The sequence below is a fragment of the Erinaceus europaeus genome, chromosome 2, assembly GCF_950295315.1.
Source record: "Erinaceus europaeus chromosome 2, mEriEur2.1, whole genome shotgun sequence".
Taxonomy (NCBI): Eukaryota; Metazoa; Chordata; class Mammalia; order Eulipotyphla; family Erinaceidae; genus Erinaceus; species Erinaceus europaeus.
Genome location: NC_080163.1, coordinates 44,323,596 through 44,344,387, shown reverse-complemented (window position 1 = coordinate 44,344,387; position 20,792 = coordinate 44,323,596). Strand labels below are relative to the sequence as shown.

The 20,792-nt window shown below is 44.2% G+C and overlaps 2 protein-coding genes across 3 annotated transcripts in view; one reads left to right on the top strand and one right to left on the bottom strand.

The window, feature by feature from the left end:
* The window catches only part of PFDN1 (prefoldin subunit 1), a 964,801-nt gene that overhangs the window by 853,504 nt on the left and 90,505 nt on the right, over positions 1–20,792 (top strand). The gene's annotated exons all lie outside the window — the stretch shown is intronic.
* The window catches only part of UBE2D2 (ubiquitin conjugating enzyme E2 D2), a 53,561-nt gene continuing 45,477 nt past the window's right edge, over positions 12,709–20,792 (bottom strand). The window contains exons 6-7 of the mRNA XM_060179226.1: positions 16,511–16,604; positions 12,709–13,627 (exon numbers count right to left, since the gene is read on the bottom strand). Of these exons, the coding sequence (XP_060035209.1) occupies positions 13,582–13,627; positions 16,511–16,604 (140 nt within the window). The 3' untranslated portion in view covers positions 12,709–13,581. The remainder of the gene's footprint in view (positions 13,628–16,510; positions 16,605–20,792) is intronic.

The window sequence follows — 20,792 nt, the reverse complement described above, 5'->3', positions numbered from 1 at the left end:
ATCCTGGGAAGAATTTCCCTGACAATCTGGGAACCTGGTAGAGAACAAGAGGCAAAACACACACACACACACACACACACACACACACACACACACACACACACACGTCTCGCTGCCACATCCAAGCCCTTCTGCCACAGTGGCTTTAAAGGCCCCTATGACCTGAGGAATGCAGCCATCAGTGGTTAGAAAAAGTACCATGGTAGAGAAAGGGGCTGGCAAAACTCTTCACCTGCCCACTGGAGGGAGAAAGACTTATCCCACCTACCAGACCAGCTCTACAGGGCCTCCTCTCCATCTCACTCTACCTCCCAAAGGAGCTTGCTGTCCAAAGACCATCCCCAGGGCCTAGCCCAGTCTGGGGACTCTGGCCCCCTCCCACTTCTATTTAGGAGGCAGCCACAGTGGCAGGGCTCTTGTCTCTGGTTTCCTAGGGAGTTTGGCTGAAGCAGCCCAGCCTCTGTGGGTCCATCTGTCAGGGAGGCTGTTCCGCCCCATCGATTGCTGTTTGCAGGGGGTTGTGCTGCTCCAGGGACCCAATGTGGTGGCCAGATAGGAGAACCACTCCGATAAGGGTGGGGAGAGGCAGCTCGGCAGCAGGCAGAGCTGAGGGGGGCTGACACTTCAGTGAGAAGGAACAAAGCTAGACATGCATGAAAAATGCAGAGGGCCAGGGGCAACAAGGCAGGAAGCTGGCTGCAATGACCTCTGAAGCCAGCTGGCACCCTCAGGACTCAGTTTTGCCTATGGACACACAAAATCCCCACTTGCAGAGACAACAATGACAGCTGATATTTATTGAGCAGGAACACTGTGTCCAGAACTGGAATAGGGGTTCTGCATACCCCTGCTTTCATTTGAAGCTTAGCCCCCCTCCAAAACAGGTGTTGCTATTTCCCTTTGACAGAGGAGGAAGGGGCCACAGTACAGAGAGGCTTCAGTACTACAGAGCTGAGCTGGTCAGCTTGGGTAGGCTGTGCCCCATCCTAGACTGACAGCAGGGCTGGACAGAGGAGGCGTGTCTCTTTAGGCTAGAGGCCCTGCCCTCCCTTCCCACAGAGCCACCTCCTCCTCCCCTGGGCTCAGTGACATCTGCCCCGCTTCTAGGCCCAGACAGCTGCCCAGAGCCACGTCAGCACTTCCACCGGGGAGTCTGGAAACTGGCTCTGGCTCCTGGGCAACAGGGGGGCCTATGAGTCCCAGACAGGGTGGCTCTAAGAGAGGGTGATCAACTCAGCTGAGCAGGCGGGTTTTTCTGAGCCTGTTTGCCCTGTTCAGGTGTGTGCTCAGGCTTTGAGAAGGGGCTCAGAAGATGTGGTAGCAAACATCCTCATGCTGTCAGCTCTGAGACTACCCCCAAAAGGTGGTAACCCCTTCTGTCTACTGGAGGCTATTTGGTAATCCCCTCAGAGTGGTGTGGGTGAGGAGGAAGAGTATGAGGTCTGTGTCTGGCCCAGGCATGCTCACTGGCTGGATGGGGGGCTGGGGCCAGAGATAACCGGCGCCTCCCGGAAAATCATTAGCATCTGTTTGGGCCACTGCAAAGCTGGCCTACAGGCGCCTCCGCCCGGAAACAACCCTAGCCCCCACCCACACCCCAGCACACAGGCTCCACTCACCGACAAAACACACCCCTCCTCCAGTGGCCCAAGCTCAAACACATGAGGCAACAATATCCACCCACTGGGAGAAGGGGGAGGTCTGGGTGCTGGGCTGCAGGCTGGCTGGTGGTGGTGGTCGTGGCCCGACGTCGGAGTGGGTGGGTGGGGTGGTGGCGGGCGTCATGGCTAGAGGTGGAGAGTCTGGTCCACGCTACGGGCGATCCAGGCCGGCTCTTAGTGGTGACCGTGCTGGCGGCAGCCCAGGGAGTGTGTGGAAATGACACCGCCAGGGCGGCGGAGATCCCCCCTCCTGACATTGGCTGGAAAGTGGAGCAGCTCGTCAGGGACAATCAATGGCGATCGATCGCAGCGAGGAGCTGGCGGACAGCGCGGGGGAGGGGCGGCGGGGCTGGAGGGACTGCAGGTACCCCAGCAGGCTGAGGTCAGCCTGTTTACAGACTCGTGGCCGGGCAGAGTGGGGCCACACTGATGCATAGGGAAGCACCATTATGGGGGTGCCACTGCCACAAAGGAGATATAGCTAGCACACAGTTACACCACAGCACAACTGTTGAGTTTCTGACACAAGTCACAACACAACAGTGTCAAACAAATGGCTCACATGGACACATACAATAGGGACACAGACACATATAAGCACCATACAGCACTATCAAACAACTATTTAGTTCTCCCCACACCAAAGGGTGATCCCCTATACTACACACCCAGATCACCAGGACGAATTCCACTAACTGGGCTCGGCCACACAACAGTACTAAGTTACATATTCTGGATGGACAACGAAGCAGAACTGTCACATAGTCAGATTACATACATTACCACCACCACCTCAGGGCGCACTGTCAAAGTGGGTGTCACTCACTACCCAGAACATAAGGGCAATACAACGGGATCAACAGCCCATCTATACAACAAGGTTACAAGTTGAATGCCAGCAGCCAACACAGATGCAGCTGTATCACATGTGCCATTTGAACCTAACATGCCACAATAAGCAAACATGGGGCACAGGCAAACCAGCACTCATTGAACTGTCACAGGTAAGGTGCTTTGCACAGGGCCAGATACATGGCTAATACTCAGAACACACAGTTTGGGGACATTCACAGACACACTAAGTCCTATCACACAATGCCTCTCCAAGTACCTGATGCATCCCAGCAGCAAAACTAGTTGTCATTACAAGTATCTGCACTTCCAACAATTCAAGTGTCACAAGGACAATCCACTAACCCAGAGTAACCATTTATTTAATCGATGAATTCCTCATTTAGTCACACCCATCACACACTCTGGGACTTTGGTGAAGCAACTATTCCAAATCTCTTACCAGGTGGAACTCTACTAGTGCAAAGCTACTGGTCCCATTAGCTGCACCCCCCCCCCATTCCTCCCATGCATATGGATGTCATTCCTTCAGTACTCCCTTACAGGCCACTCCTGTGGTTTTAAGTGTATGGCCAGCTGGGCAGTAGTCCTCACTTATTCCACTTCAGGCCTGGCCATCTTAGGGGCTGCCAGGAATCCAGTGCAGGCAGGAAGCACCCCCTAAAGTTTCCACCCAGAGACTTCCAACATTCCCTAGTTTCCCCCAGGGTATGTGCCCTAGATTAATTTTTTTCACCTTTTTTATATTTATTTATTGTCCTTTTTGTTGCTCTTGTTTAACACTGTTGTGGTTACTGATGTCATTGTTGTTGGATAGGACAGAGAGAAATGGAGAGAGGAGGGGAAGACAGAGAGGGGGAGAGAAAGACAGACACCTGCAGACCTGCTTCACTGCCTGTGAAGTGACTCCCCAGCAGGTGGGGAGCTGGGGGCTCAAACTGGGATCCTTATGCCGGTCCTTTTGCTTTGCACGTGTGCTTAACTTACTTCGCCACTGCCTGATTCCCATTTTTTAAAATTTTTTATTTTATTTATTCCCTTTTGTTACCCTTGTTGTTTTATTGTTGTAGTTATTATTGTTGTTGTTGGATAGGACAGAGAGAAATGGAGAGAGGAGGGGAAGACAGAGAGGAGGAGAGAAAGATAGACACCTGCAGACCTGCTTCACCACCTGTGAAGCGACTCCCCTGCAGGTGGGGAGCCGGGTTTCGAACCGGGATCCTTATGCCGGTCCTTGTGCTTTGCGCCACCTGCGCTTAACCCACTGCGCTACAGCCCGACTCCCTCCCATTTTTTTTTTAAACGAGCACTTGCTCAGCTCTGGTTTATGATGGTGCAGGAGATTGAACCTGGAACTTTGGAACCTCAGGCATGAGTATCTTTGCATGACCATTATGCTGCCTGCCCTCGCCCAACCTTGGCTAAACTCTTTAAACTCCCTTGTCTGAACCCCAAATCCTGCCTGCTGACCCAAAACTCCTCTTACTCTGTGAGAAAAAATGACACACTGTTTATGGAGTTTTAGAGACATATATATACATACATATTGGCCTGACATGTCTGTCAAAATGCATAAAATGCATACCCACCATGGCTGTGACATACTCTTGGAAACTTTGCCAAGTGGGTGAATCTTGGGGTCCAGACAACCTGGGTATCCCAAGGACTGGTCTTGAGGAACAAACTACTGGCATCTAGGGACCCTGAAATTCAGGAGAGATGCCTTATTTGCCCACTGCCATACTTCACCGAATCTACAAACACCCACAGCCATAACTCTCTAATTAGGTAAGGTTGTTTTCCACCTAGCACTGCCTGTGGGTGTGGGGGAGTCATGGTGGTGGTGGTGGTAGTGTCAAATTTTCTAAATGAGAAATTTAAGCAAAGGAGAAATAAACTAACTGCTGGAGAGCATACAACTGAAAAGGCATGGCCCTGTGATCCTAAACCCAGATCTGACTCCTATTCCTCAAAGGCTACACTCACAGCTTGGGTTCACACCCATATGCATAAACACTAAGGAATGTTCATGCTCACAATTCTCTCACACTCTCACAAGTTCCTGCACACAAGGATAACTAACCCCTCCTGCACATACTTACACAGGCCGACTTAGGACTCTCCCATGCCTGGGACCCATCAGCCACATTCTCCATGGCTCCCTCCCTCAAGCAGGGACAGGGCAGGCCAGAAGTCCACACTCCCAGGTTTCCGCCCCGACCCTGACCAGCTCCCCCCCCACCCGAGAGCACACATTCCTCCTGCTGTAGCCAGATAACCAGCCCCAGGGGGAGGCCTGGGGGAGAGCAAGGCATTCTGGGGATCAGGCTGTTGGTCTGGTGGGCTGCCTAATTCCCAGCTCTATAGCCTGGGTCTGGTGTGGGAGCACATCAAGAGCTTTCTTAGTGTCAATTTCTCTAGCCAGGGTTAGGTCCAAGGTTTCACTCTTTATTCTAGGGACTTTCTTAGCCCTGAAGCTTCAAGCTCCAGAATGACCCCTAAAGCTTCCCAATTTACCCTTTGTATGCAAAATCCCTCTCAAGGTTAGGAAGCAGTCTCTGCAGAAAGCCTGGGTTCTGGGCACCAATAACTCTAGGCTGCTTTCTATCTAGAGGGTAGTGGAAGTTAATTTTTTAAAAATCTTTTTATTTATTTATTGGATAGACAGTCAGAAATGGAGCGCAAGGGAGAGACCGGGAGGAAAAGAGACAGAAAGACACCTGCAACCTTGCTTTACCACTCGCAAAGCTTTCCCCCTGCAGGTGGGGACCGGGGGCTTGAACCTGGGTCCTTGTGCATTGCAACACTTGCGCTCAACCGGGTGCGCCATCACCGGGCCCCCGCAAGTTAATTCTTATAGCTCTGCCTAGGGTGCAGTCACTTGGAGGGCTCAGTAAATCTGGATGCATTTGCATACTTAGATGGCCAAGCCTGGAATTTCAAAGGATCCCCCAAGAAAAGGCAGCTGGCTTCTGGGTAGTAGCCCTAGAGGTTCACAGCTGTTGGGCTGGAAGACTGGAGTTTGGAGCCCCCAAACACAGTATAGATTGAAAATGACAAGGGAGGAACATTTCCCAGGCCATACCAAAGTCCTAGCTCTGCTCTTCCTGTCTCTATGCCTTCATCCTTCAGGGCCACATCCTGGGAGCCCAGAAAAGGCATGCAGGCCAAGTAAGAGAGGGTTAGCTGGCCAGGATCATTGGGAGTGCCTGCCTCTGGGGAAAGGTTTCAACATTAGGCTGAGAACTTCCAGAAATGAGATTCTTTGTTCACCTGAAGCAAGGGACAGGCCTTTGCCTTTATGCAACTAGAAGCCACTAACTTGTCCACATCCAGGAATATGGCTACTATACCAATGGGGAAGAAAGAGGGGTAGAAGGCTTGACAGTTCTGTTGGACCTTGATCTAGAATACCAAGATATCACCTCACTGTGTTAAGGATAGTAAGACAAAGACTTACTGACTGGGGCACTGACCCATACAGTTCTGGATAAAATGAACCAAACCAAGCCCAAGCAGGTCTCCCCAACACAGCCCCTCTCAAGTTCTGTCCAAGCAGATTTACTGACCACCTGCCTCTCTATTAGTGTGTCACCACTGCCCTCTGCTGGCCAACCAGGCACTAACATACCCAGGCTTTAGTTAACTCTTCCATCTGTGGACACAGAAAATTAAGCCCATCCACTATCACCTAAACGCAGGTGGCAGGGGTCTGGATGTACAGCATACCAAGAGAGATTACAAAGGAATGTCTGGTCCCTCTACAAGATACACATGTAAAACTTCAAAAGTGCCCCATCCAGCTTAGTGGTAGAATCCAAATTTATGGGGATAGTACTTGTCTCATAATCATGTTATAATACATCCAAACTTCTCAATTTTTAATGTTCTTCCTGACTCCTGTAAAGGGATGGGCCAAGATAACTGGAATCTATCCTTCCAAAAACCTCCAACTTATTCGACAGGTTGGAAAAAAAAAATCTTGTGAGTCGGGTGGTAGGTAGCACAGCAGGTTAAGTGCACGTGGCGCAAAGCGCAAGGACCGGTTAGGATCCTAGTTCAAGCCCGCCCCCCAGCTCCCCATCTGCAAGGGAGTCGCTTCACAGGCGGTGAAGCAGGTCTGCAGGTATCTCTCTTCCTCTCTATCTCCCCCTTCTCTCTCAATTTCTGTCTCTCTCCAATAACAGATAGATTAAAAAAAAATCTTGGGTTTCTCTGGTTGTCTTCTGAAACAAGGCCAGCAGGCAGCTCTACCTTTCAATGATGCAGAATGGGAGTTGGAATCCAGAAGGACCTAGCCAGTATTATTCCTCAATTAAAAGGTAGAGTAGTTGGGGGTAGAAAACATAATGGTTATGCAAACAGACTGTCATGCCTGAGGCTCAAAAGTCCCAGGTTCAATCCCCTGCACCACCATAAGCTAGAGGTGATCAGCTTTCTGGTAAAAGAAAATGTAGAGTAGCTTTTTGCCAACTTCTTCATTGTAACATCTCTCATAATACTAAGATGGTGAGGTCATATTATGAGCTGTTTCTAACCCCCTTATATGTCCCCCAAACAAGGAGATAAGGAGTTTTGAAGCTTCTAGGGTTACCATCATTTCCCATGGAAAACTTCAAACTTGATAAAAGTTTGGGGTTATAGATGGCCCTGAGATCAGCTTAACTACTGCCTTCTGCTCATTCTCTTAATGACTCAACAAATTAGAGCACAGGGACACCTTTTAAGAGTCAAGATCAGGGGTTGGGCGGTAGAGCAGTGGGTTAAATGCACATGGCATGAAGCAGGTCTGCAGGTGTCTACCTTTCTCTCCTCTGTCTTCCCATCCTCTCTCGATTTCTCTCTGTCCTATGCAACAATGACAGCAATAATAACAACAATAAACAAGGGTAACTAAAGGGAAAAAAAAAGCAACCTCCAGGAACAGTGGATTTGTAGCACAGGCAATGAACCCCAGCAATAACCCTGGTGACCAAGAGTCAAGATCTTTACAGAATGATGGCACTAGAACTTTTGTGCTGGGTACAGTGAGGCTGTACTTCTGAAAAAAATTAAATTATTATTACTTTTTGATTGATAGGGGAAGAGGGAAACGGAGAATCTGCAGCACTGCCTCACCATTTATGAAGTGTACTCCCTGCAGGTGGGGACTGGGGGCTTGAGCTTGGATCTTTATGCACTCTACCAGGTGTGCCACCACCCAGCCCTTACTCCTCAAATCTATGGTGTTGCATGCCAAGTTATGCATGTCACCTAAACTCAGAAGGTAGCAGGGTTCTGGATATACAGGGATGTACACAGTTTAGCAAGAGAGATTACAAAGAAATTACTGCCCCCTCTACAAGATACACATGCATAACTTCAAAAGTGCCCAATCCAGCTTAGTGGTAGCATCCATATTCATGGGAACAGTACTTGTATTTTTATTTTTATTTTTTTGCCTTCAGGGTTATTGCTGGGACTCGGTGCCTGTACTACAAATACACTGCTCCTGGAGGCTATTTTTTCCCCCACTTTGTTGCCCTTGTTGTAGTCATAGCTATTATTGTTATTGGATAGGAGAGAGAAATGGAGAGAAGAGGGGAAGACATGAAGAGAGATAGACACATGCAGACCTGCTTCACCACGTGCAAAGCGACCTCCTACAAGTGGGGAGCCGGGGTCTTGAACCGGGATCCTTCCGACGGTCCTTGCGCATTGCACCACATGCGCTTAACCCGAGCGCTTAACCTGCTGCGCTAGCGCCTGACTCCCCAGTACTTGTATTTTTTATCTTAAAGAGTCAAGATTCGGGAGATGACTCACCCAGTAGGGTACATGCCTTACTAACCAAAGGGCCTGGTCTAAGCCCCCAGGTTACATGGGAGCACCAAGGTAAGCTCTGGTACTGTGGTGAGTCACCCCCCCCAACCCCCAGTAAGTCAGCTCTCAGTGGTGTAATGTGCAAACTCCTGGCACAATGGGGGACAGGAGAAGTACTTAGGAAGAAATTCAAATAGAACAAGTGGGTCAAAGTAAGAAAAGGTGCCTGGAAAAAGACAAATGTAACCACCCATATCCTTAGAAGTATAAAAAGGAAACAAACAAACAAACAAACCACCGAAAAATATTTACCAAGGCTGGTTAAATATTCTGACAGCAGCCATGGGAGGTCTTGTCTGGGCATGCTGTGATTGGCTTTATCAAAGGTTATCAACCATTTACTTTCAGAGTACATTACAGGGCAATCAGAAGCCCTGCCCTGAAAAGATCACTCTACCAATAACAACTTCAATAGGAAGCTGAAAACTAAAAAGCTGTTTTCCTGGTGTTACACTATTCATACAGCTTTATAACTGCTAAGAGGCAGAGTACACCTTGCCTCTCCAGGTTCAGTTCCACAAAGATTAAAAGATCACTTGTCACAAAAATGTCTTACACTGTCTCAACCAGTTCAGGAGCAGTCACTGAAAAAGGGCAAAACTTGCTAGTTATCTGTTAGATAGTCAACCACTGAGGCAAAAGGCCTTAGGCTTTTAGTTAACCTCGGCCTTTGAGTTTTCCTCATTTATGTAGACTAAGATAAAACATGGCAATAATGTAAGATTATACTTGTCTCAAATGCTGGTCAAGTAATATAGCCAGCTTTCATGTTTCCAAGCCTATTTCAGGAACTGGGCTGTAAATATGCAGAAGGGTCCAAGTATCAACCACTTGTCTTTTGTGGCTAAGTCAGGAAAAGGTTTTAAAGAATGTTTTTGTGGTATACAAGTAAGTTCAGAGCCAGCTTCATCTAAGTGCCTGCATAATATAAGAAAAACTTAAAAAAGAACAGGCTACAGAAGTGTCCCAAAGGAAGTCTATTTTCTCTTCTTGGATATATAGTCTGGTAGTTTGCTACCTTCACAGCTATTTTTATATTAAAAAATCTGCATTCTCTTGCATAACATCACACCCAGCAAAATAACCTATCACTTGAAATACGTTTCACAAAGGGAATCCAAAGGAGATGGATTCTTAATAGAAAGACGTGTTTCTAGTTCAGAATATCCAGAAACTGAAGTTAAGTTCCCTACTACTACAGTAGACTTAAGCTACTGGAACAGCGGAGACAGCATAATGATTATGCAAGGAGACCTTAATGTCTGAAGCTCCAACGCCCCAAAGTAAATCTCCATACACTGCCAAAAGTGTCCTGGTAAAAACCAAACCAAACCAAAACAATCTAGCCACTCGGGTGTCCAGGGGCATCATACAGAGTAAGACAAAAGTCAGAATTTCACTTTATCTGTGGGTAAGGGACAATTTATAGGAATTCTAACTATAGTTTAGAAGTACTCTCCTGACAAACTATGGCTCTCAAAATAACCTGTGGAGACAAAGAGTGACTGAAAAGAGCTTTGCAGCAATTAGAAATGAAAAACCAGATGCTCTATGTAGAAAGTTTGAGTCCCTCTCTCTGAACCCACCATATTCTTCTCTCTATATACCTTCTTGTTGCTCTGTAGTAGTTCAAGCAGACCCTCTTTCCAAAGCTCTGTAACACCTAAAGTTTAAGGAACAGCAGGACAATGTTACCTTTGACCATTGGCAAATAACACAGCATACAATTATCAGAAATTACACATATTTTTACTGAAAAGACAGATCCAACCAACTATAACTTGACCCAACATTCCATGTTAAGAAACAATAAGGGGGGAGTCTGGCAGTAGCCCAGTGGGTTAAGCGCGCGTGGCGCAAAGCGCAAGGACAGATCCCGGTTCAAGCACCCGGCAGTGAAGCAGTGAAGCAGGTTTGCAGGTGTCTATCTTTCTTTCCCCCTCTGTCTTCCCCTCCTCTCCATTTCTCTCTGTCCTATCTAACAAAGATGACATCAACAACAACAATAATAACTACAACAATAAAAAACAAGGGCAACAAAAGGGAATAAACAAACATTAACAACAACAAAAAAGAAACAGTAAGGGAAAGGGAACACAATGGCCTGACATTCCCTTGTAAACCACTGCCTCCCAATGATAATCAAGGTTACTGCAGATTAGCTTTTTCATGCGATACACACACACACACACACACACACACACACACACACACACACACACACACACACACACACACAAACATGGTTTCAAGGAAGATTATTCTGAGTGACATACTTTATGAGTAGGATAGGTAGCCTGCTTCACTTCATTCTGGTCAATACACAAGTACAGAGATTGGATCAAGTATGCTCCATATTAAAAAAAACGAGGGGATCAGGCGTTGGTGCACCTGGTTAAACATACACACTACAGTGCACAAGGACCTGGGTTCAAGCCCCCTGTCCCCACCTGCAGGGGAAAGCTTCATGAGTGGTAAAGCAGCGCTGCAGGTGTCTGTCTCTATCTCCTCCTCGATTTCTCTGCCTCTATCCAATAATAAATAAAAATATTTTGGGAGTCAGGCGGTAGCGCAGCAGGTTAAAACGCATGTGGCACAAAGCGCAAGGACCCAAGCAAGGATCCGGTTTGAGCCTCAGGCTCCCCACCTGCAGGGGAGTCGCTTCACAGGCAGTAAAGCAGGTCTGCAGGTGAATTATCTTTCTCTCCCCCTCTATGTCTTCCCCTCCTTTCTCCATTTCTCTCTATCCTATCCAACAACAACAATAATAATAACTACAACAATAAAACAAGGGCAAAAGGAAATAAATTGGAAAAAAAAAAAGAGGAAAGGCATCTAAGGACCTAATATTTTTTGTGATCATCTAAATCTTTCATTTGGCACTTGTACATGATGGTGATTTTTTACTTTCTAATGAAAAGTTTAAATATGAAATAAAAATATCTACATTACTGGGTGGGGGTATAGCATAATGGTTATGCAAAGAGACTTTCATGCCTGAGACTCTTAAGTCCCAGGTTCAATCCCCCACACCACCAATAGCCAGAGCTGAGCAGTGCTCTGGTAACAAAAACAAAAAAAAATCTACATTATTGAGCTATTCTAACCCATAGTCAACAATACAGTCAGTAGCAAGTAAAAAAATGAATTATCAGGTACCAGGAGCTGATTTACCTGGTAGAGCATACACTTTACCATGTGTGAGGGCCCAGGTTTGAGCCCATGGGAAGCTTTCCCAAGTGGTGAGACAAGTATTATGGTGCCTGTCCTTCTATCTCCCTATCTGAAAAACAAACACATAGTTCGAAGGAAACAGTGGAATTATGCAGGCATGAAGCCCCAGTGAAGCCTTGGCAGCAAAGGGGGGAAAAATGAATTCCACCTGCCCAGGAAACGGAGAACATAAAGGACTTTAGATTAGAGCTCAATTATAACTCCTTTTCCCACAACTAATAATAATCAAGCTTTTCTGCAAAGTTAAAAATGCTAATGAGTAGCCAGCAGTTAAAATGCAGATATCACACTTTACTTCAGAGAGTATGAGTATAGACACTGAGAGATTAAGACAAATTAAACAAGTTTAAAACCAAAAGCAGTGGACATTTATTCCTCCTTTTTTGTGTGTGCAAGAGTGTAAAGATGCATTTGAAAGAACCTGATGACTAAAGAAAGCATCTGCTATGGCCTTCAGGCTGGCCTGTTTACAATTAGGTAAAGAGAAGGGGGGAGGTAACTTGCCTAGTCCACACGAACGGTTTCTGGCAAACACATTTTTTTTTTTAATACAAGTTTCAAACTACATTTTACTAGAATCAAGGTAAGACTTCAAAAAGCCACATACAGTACAATTTAAAATTGAATGAACATCCTGCAAATGTTAGTGCAAAGTAATTATGTAGACTCTCCAATACAAGATTGTGCTCATGTTTCCTAGGTTTGGTCAATGTTGCTCTTACAATCACAATCACAGAAGCTTAACTTACCAAATATCAATGCCTTTTTGTGTTTTATGTCCTATGTACCAAATGTCACAACGTTTTGGTGAAATGCAGCTTAGTTTCATTAATAAAATAAATGTCTATGTTTAGTTTAACAGTCATGTTCCTGGAATACTGCACATATAGGTTTCATGGAGGTGTTTTTAAATTTATGCCCTTATCTTGTTCAGTAAAATTATTTTTCAATATATCTTTTTTATTATGTAAACTGGAATTATTTCATGATTTTCAAATTCAACCAGTATAAAAGAAAACACTTCAAGGGTGAGGGAAAATCTACCACTAATCTTAGCTAGACAAAGTCCTTAAAATCAAAAAAGCCTATTCACACGAAATTATATGTAATGACTGTAATAATCAGTTTATTACACAGATTAATCATTCTTGAACGTACAAGCTCCAGAAGAGCAATTGGGTCTTTAAATATACACAAGTATTTCCATCAAATGAGTTTTTCACCCTTACATCCAGATAGACCTAAGCAGTTAAAAACATAAAAAAAATAAGAGCTATTAGCTATGTGTTAACTGAGGAACCACATACAAACCAAAGAATATGGAAGAAAGAGGGGCTGAAAGGATGAAAGTTGAAGGGTAGAGAGATGTAAAAGACTTGGGAACAAAGCCCACCACACTTTATGTACTAATAGCTTCAATCCATTTAAATGTCGACCATTTAACTTAGACCTTAAAATACAGGATGTGGGTAGACTTTAATCTGGTTGGTTATAACTTTCACCTAAGATGCAGGTCCTTTGAGTAAAATGAATACAGCTTCACGTTCTTCACCTTGTTTCTCATAACTGTTGAGTTTAAAAGAATTCCACTTAAAAAAACAATCTCCTACAGGTCAGTGGAGCTTTTCTTCCCCATCCAAGCACACACCATACCCACCACCCCTCACCTTGCGTTATCCAAATTTAAGTCAATAAGGAAAGCTTTTAGTCTCACACCTAGGTTAGGCTTGGAGAACTGGCTTGTCACACACACACTTCTCTGCTAGGAGGCAATGTTGGTACAGAAGTACAGTATTTCTAGTTTGTTGTTCCAAGTATGTACAACACGCAGCACTGCTGTATCAGGTAAACATGTGCACAGGGGAAGATGAGGCGTGGGCTCATAGAAAGCAGTCAAATGGAAATCAAAAGGACTTTCTCTTTCAGAGTTCCCCTATCTTTATTTGTAGAGGTTATCCAATAATTTCTTTAATTACATCGCATACTTCTGAGTCCATTCCCGAGCTATTCTGTTGTACCTGTACACACAAAGAGAAGCTTGGCTTAACAAAGGTGAGAAGTCATTAAGCAACAATTCAATCATCATCTCACCTAGTAACTTGAAAAACCTTGCAGTACGTTTAAGAAAAACTAGCTTTCTAACAAGCATTTATTTATTCAATGATAGTAGGGGAAAGCTATAAAATTTAAAAACAATGCCCTATAACTAACAAAATTCTGCTAAAAATTTTAGCATTTTAGCATACCCTTAGCTGAAAGTATGTAATTCTTTTTTTAGTATTGTTTTATTTATTTATTTATTTATTTATTTTATTTTAAATATTTATTCCCTTTTGTTGCCCTTGTTGGATAGGACAGAGAGAAATGGAGAGGAGGAGAAAACGGGGAGAGAAAGATAGACACCCGCAGACCTGCTTCACCACTTGTGAAGCAAATCCCTTGCAGGTGTTGACCCAGGGGCTTGAATCAGGATCCTTATGTCGGTCCTTGCGCTTTGCACCATCTGCGAGTAACCCGCTGTGCTACCGCCCGACTTCCTCTGTTTTATTTTTTAATTACCTTTCTTTATTGATTGGCTAGAGAAAGCCAGAAATTAAGAGGGAAAGGGGAGATAGAGTCAGAGAGGCATCTGCAGCCCTGCTTCACCACTCGTGAAGCTTTCACCCTGCAGGTGGGGACTGGGAGCTTGAACCCAGGTCCTTGCGCACTGTTAACATGTGTGCTCAGCCAGGTGTGCCATCACCTGGCCTTTAAAGTATGTAATTCTACATTATATAGGGTTCGTGATCCTTAAAAATCATATACTGATTAAGCTGATTTTCTCTATCAATAATAAGTCTGGCAGAACCTATTTTAACAATTTGGTACTAAAATGAATGAGTATTGTTCTAGAACATTCTAGTAGTAAAATAATCAGAGCAAAAGAGTCTTTTACTATAAAAGGGGTGCAGGAAAGTTCTGGTGAATATTACCATCACAATAACCTGGCATTCATATCCACTATTGCAGATACTGAACAATATCCTTCCCTAATCAAATAAATTTGTGAATCAATGCACAAAAAGAAAAAACATGAATTTTATTCTGAATGCAGTCAGAAATCTATAGATCTAGACACAAACAAAAGTTAACCGATAGTCAACTGTTAGAATCTCCCATTCCTCATTTATTTATTTATTTGTTGCCCTTGTTGTTGTAGCCTTATTGTGGTCATTATTGTTGTTGTTGATGTCGTTTGTTGTTGGATACGACAGCGAGATATCGAGAGAGATGGGGAAGACAGAGAGGGGGAGAGAAAGATAGATACCTGCAGACCTTCTTCACCGCTTGTGAAGTGACTCCCCTGCAGATGGGGAGCCAGGAGCTCGAACCGGGATCTTTCCGCTGGTCCTTGCACTTTGCGCCACATGCACTCAACCCACTGTGCTACCGCCCAACCCCCTCCCATACCTTATTTAAAAAGATACTATTTAGGGAGTCGGGTGGTAGCGCAGCAGGTTAAGAGCACGTGGTGCAAAGCACAAGGACGGGCTTAAGGATCTGGGTTCAAGCCCTGGCTCCCCACCTGCAGGGCTGGAAGCTTCATGAACAGTGATGCAGTATAACGGGTATCTCTATCTTCTCTGCCCTTTTCAATTCCTCCCTGTCTGGTCAGACTAAACGGATGGGGAAAAAACAAAACCAAACAAAAAACAGGGAGCAGTGGATTTGTGCTGGAGGCACCAAGCCCCAGCAATAACCCTGGTGGCAAAAAGCAAAACAAAAAAACACTTTTCTAGAGGCTAGTGAGATAGTTTACTTGAAGAATGTTTGCTTTGGGAGCCAGGTGGTGGTGCAGCGGGTTAAGCTCACATACCATGAAGCGCAAGGGCCGGTGTAAGGATCCTGGTTCGAGCCCATGGCTCCCCACCTGTAGGGGGGATGCCTCACAAGCAGTAAAGCAGGTTTGCAGGTGACTATCTTTCTCTCTTCACCCACCTGTCTTCCCCATCTCTCTCGAGTTCTCTGTCCTATCTAACAACAACAGTGATAACAACAACAATAAAAAGGGCAACAAAAAGGAAAAAATAGCCTCCAGGAGCAGTGCATTTGTAGTGCAGGCACTGAGCCCGTGACAACCCTGGAAGAAGAAGAGAAAAAAAAAGACAAAAAACAAAATACAATGAATGCTGGCTTTGTCAGGGCTGTGACTTTAGTTTGAGTTCCTAGTATACCACATGGGGTACTATGTCACGAGAGTGCTATGGTATCTCACCCTCCCTAAAAAGAGTGAAGCCCTGGTGGATCAGGCAGTAGCGCAGTGGGTTAAGCGCATATGGCACAAAGCGCATGGGCTGGTGTAAGGATCCTTGTTTGAGCCCCTGGATCCCCACCTGCAGGGTATTCACTTCACAAGTGGTGAAGCAGGTCTGCAGGTGTCTGTCTCTCTCCCTGACTGGCCGACAGAATAGGATCTCCATCTCCACTCCTCTCTCAATTTCTCTTTGTCCTATCCAACAACATCAATCACAGCAATAACAACAACAACAAAGGCAACAAAATGGAAAAAAATGGCCTCCAGGAGAGTGGATTCATAGTGCAGACACCAAGCCCCAGCAATAACCCTGGAGGCAAAAACAAAAACAAAAACAAAAAAAACCCCACAAACAAAAAGGGTGAAGCCTTGATGACAACAACATATGGAGGAGTCAAGAGTCAAAAACAATTTAGATCAGCAACATTTACTTATAAGGTTCTTCAATACAAATATTTCTGCTTTAATCCCCACATAAATCTATTAGGTAGGTATACTAGAGCTTCATTTTAAATACCTAATAATCAATCCTTACTTAAAAAAAGCTTTGAGAAACAAACATCCCCACCCAAACATAGATACATTTTAGTTTGGAGGCCATACTTACTTTTCTCTATCTGTTTTGTAGATCCGAGCAATCTCAGGCACTAAAGGATCATCTGGATTGGGATCACACAACAGAGAACAGATGGACAAAAGTACTGGAAAAAAAAGCAATTAATTAATTAATTAATTAACAGAGGATAAAAGCAAGAGGTGGAAGCCATGAGATGAGATGCCAACATGAGAGAATTCTGACACTAATTAGTATTCAACAATCGAAAATCTAAGGGGTCAGGGAAGATAGTTCAATGTGTCTGAGCACAAGGTTTGTGTATATGAGGTTCCAGGTCACAGGTTCAGTCCAAACACCACACCACAGTAAGCCACAACTAAACAATGATCTGGTTTCCATCTTTTTTAAATAAAAATGTGCCTGGAGTAGTGCCAATAGCCCTGGTGGCAAGTAAGTAAAGAAATAATTGTGAAACAGTTCCAGGAGAAGTAGGAAGGAAAGTACAATGTGGCCCACCTACTAGCTGTCCATACTAAGCCACAGAAAGAACCTGCATGTGCAGGTCCTACATTTCACTCCTAGCACCATACATGCTCCAAGCCTCGGTTCTATCAAAACAAACAAACTCTAAGAATATTTCTCTGGGGGCCAGGCCATGGCACACCTGGTTAAGCAGACACATTACAGTGTGCAAGGACCCAGGTTAAGCCCCTGGTCCCTGCCTGCAGAGGGAAAGCTCCAATTCTGGTGAAGAAGTGCTGGCCAAGTATTTCTCTCTCTCCCTCACCCCTCTCAATTCTGTCTCTATCCAATAATAAGTAAATAATATATATAAAGAATATTTCTCTATGTGAGAACCTTAAAGGAATCTGGCCGAAGCTGGTGAAGTACTTAATGTCCCTAGCTAGTGAACAACTAGAAAACTAGAACACGTCTTCTAAATTACAGATTAACACTTCATAGATTATAAACTTCAACTTTTAGAAGCCTACTTCAGGGATAAATCCCAACCATATTACTTACTGCTCCTAGTCAGAAATGACAATCATGAAATTAAGTAATCACTGCTTTGCACTTACTACATTTCAGAAAATAAGTCTAGGAACACAAAAGATCAGTACTTGGCACCAATTGGGCCTGGCCACAGTTATTCCAGGAGATATAACACACTTCTAATAAGATCTTTTAATAAGATTCTTTTAAAATTTCACCTAAGCTATTTTCTTGGCACCAAATGGAACACAACAGGCAAGTCTCAATAGTATAATTTCCTGTCTAAATCTGTGGCTAGCTTATGCATTTTTTATGGAATGCAAAGGAGGGGTCAAGGAGATTAACTATACTGGTTCAGTGGCTTCTAACATATAGAAGTAAATTTCAGGGGCTGGGTGGTGGTGCACCTGGCTGAGAGCACATTACAATGTACAAGGATCTGCTTTCAAGCCCCCTTGCAGGTGGGAAAGATTTACAAATGGTGAAGAACTGCTGCAGGTGCCCTTCTCCCTTTTTATCTCCCCCTACCACCTCAATTTCTGGCTTTTTAATCTTTAATTAATTAATTCCCTTTTGTTGTTTTATTGCTGTAGTTGGATAGGACAGAGAGAAATGGAGAGAGGAAGGGAAGACAGAGAGGGGGAGAGAAAGATAAGACACCTGCAGACCTGCTTCACTGCCTGTGAAGAGACTTCCCTGTAGGTGGGGAGCCGGGGGGCTCGAACCTGGATCCTGAAGCCAGTCCTTGTGCTTTGCACCATGTGTGCTTAACCTGCTGCGCTACCGCTCAACTCCCTATTTGTATTATTTTTTAAAAAGATTTTATTTATTAATAAGAAAGATAGAGAGAAAGAACCAGATATCACTCTAGTACATGTGCTGCTGGGGACTGAACCTGGGACCTCATGTTCGAGAATCCAATGCTTTATCCACTGTGCCACCTCCCCGGACCACTCTGGCTATTTCTACAATCCAATAAGTAAATAGAAATAAGAAAATAGAAATAAATTCCAATCCTCCTATTCTGATGTTAATATTCTGCAGCAAGCAAACTCTTAAAAGATCATTTTTCCAAAATGCCAAATTGAATTTGAAAAGGATTAATTTTCCTATCAAATCTATTCTCTAGAGATCAAGAGCTTCTGAGAGCAGGAGGGGAGAGGGAGCTTGCATGCCCCCTCTTTATCATTCAGATGGCTGAAACAAACAAACAAACAAAACAAAAACGATCAATAGTTCCTGCCATAAGAGTATATGGGGGGTAGGGGGAAGATAGCATAATGGTTATGCAAAGAGACCCTCAAACCTGAGGCTCTGAAGTCCCAGGTTCAATCCCTTGCACCACTCACTATAAACCAGAGCTGAGCAGTGCTCTGGTAAAAAACAAACAAACAAACAAACAAAAAGGGCTGGGGAAACAGCATAAAGGTTATGCAAAAGACTTTCAAGCCTCTGAGGCTTTGAGATACGAGGTTCAACCCCAGCACCACCATAAGCCAGAACTGAGCAGTGTTCTGAATAAAAACAAAAACAAACAAAAAAAATTGGTGCAGCAGGTACCTTTATACATTGGTCATCACAGACAAGGAGAAGGCAGAGAAACTGAAGCAGTCCCTGCTCCCAGGTTTGGCAGTAAAAGCTGAAATGAAGTAGGAATGCCGATTTAAACTATTAAAATTATTTTTTAAAAAAAGTATATTGAGGCAGCGGCAAGGGGGGCGGGGAGGGGGTTGGTTCTTTAATTCCTAATGCCCTCAATTCTGGCATTACAAAAACATCTTTTCTTTCTATTGTAAGGTGTATCACCTGATGCCCTCTTCAAGCACAGAACATTCTATCAGCAATCAGGAAAAGATTTCATGTATTTCCTAGAAATGACAACAGAGTTAAAGATTTTTTAATGTTCATAGAAGTATAGACTACAAAGAGAAGAAACTTGCCCAAACTATTTTTTTTTTATTAAAGATTTTATTTATTGATGAGAAAGATAGGAGAGAGAGAAAGAACCAGACATAACTTTGGTACATGTGCTGCTGGGGATCAAACTCAAGACCTCATGCTTAAGAGTCCAATGCTTTATCCATTGCACCACATCCCAGACCACTGCCCAAACTATTAAACTGACATAGAGTGCAGATGATTCTTCACATGACTCGGGCTATAGTGCAGCTGGTTAAGTGCACGTGGCGCAAAGCACAAGAGTGGGCATAAGGATCCCGGGTGGAGCCCCCAGCTCCCCACCTGCAGGGGAGTCGCTTCACAGGCAGTGAAGCAGGTCTACAGGTGTCTATCTTTCTCTCCCCTCTCTGTCTTCCCCTCCTCTCTCCATTCCTCTCTGTCCTATCCAACAACGACAACAACAATAATAACTACAACAATAAAACAACAAGGGCAACAAAAGGGAGTATTTTTAAAAAAATGATTCTTCGCCTAAAATTAGATACACTACCCAAATCAAGATTTATTACAAACTTCCCTTATTTATTATTCTAATTATTTAAATAAGGCAACTGTAAAAAAGAAATTAAAGAGATAACTATCTTGTTCTTTCTTTTTGCCTCCCAAGTTATCACTGGGGCTTGGTGTCAGTGCCTGCACCACGAATACAGTGCTCCTGTAGCCATTTTTTTCTGATTTTTTTTTTTTTTATATAGGACAGAGAGAAATTGAGAGAGGAGAAGATAAGAGAGGGAGAAAGACAGACACCTGCAGACTTGCCTTAGTACTTGTGAGACGACCCTGCTGCATGTGTGGAGCTGGGGGCTCAAACCAGGATCTTTGCAAGTGCCCTGCACTTCATGCTATGTGTGCTTAACCCAGTGTGCCACCACCTGCTCAAAAATAATTTTGGCTTGTAACATGCTACATTTTTTTCCTGTAAAAAATAACTCTTATTTAGTGGCCCAGGAGGTGGCGCAGTGGTAAAGCATTGGACTCTCAAGCATGAGGTCCTAAGTTCAATCCCCGGCTACACATGTACCAGAGTGATATCTGGTCTTTCTCTCTCTCCTCCTTTCTCACTAATAAATAAAATATTAAAAAAAAGATAATTTGTGGTCCAGGAGGTGGCTCAGTGGCTAAGGCACTGGACTCTCAAGCATGAGGTCCTGAGTTCAGTCCCCAGCAGCACATGTACCAGAGTGATACCTGGTTCTTTCTCTTTCTCTCTCCTATTTTTCTCAATAATAAATAAAATCTTTTTTTTTTTTAAAGGTTGCTTTAAAAAAAAAAGATAATTTGTTTAAAAAAATAACATAACCTGAACAAACTCTTCTAAAGTCACTAAATTTCTACCTCTATATAATTTCTCATTCATTCTCACTAATGTCATAACTTGCAG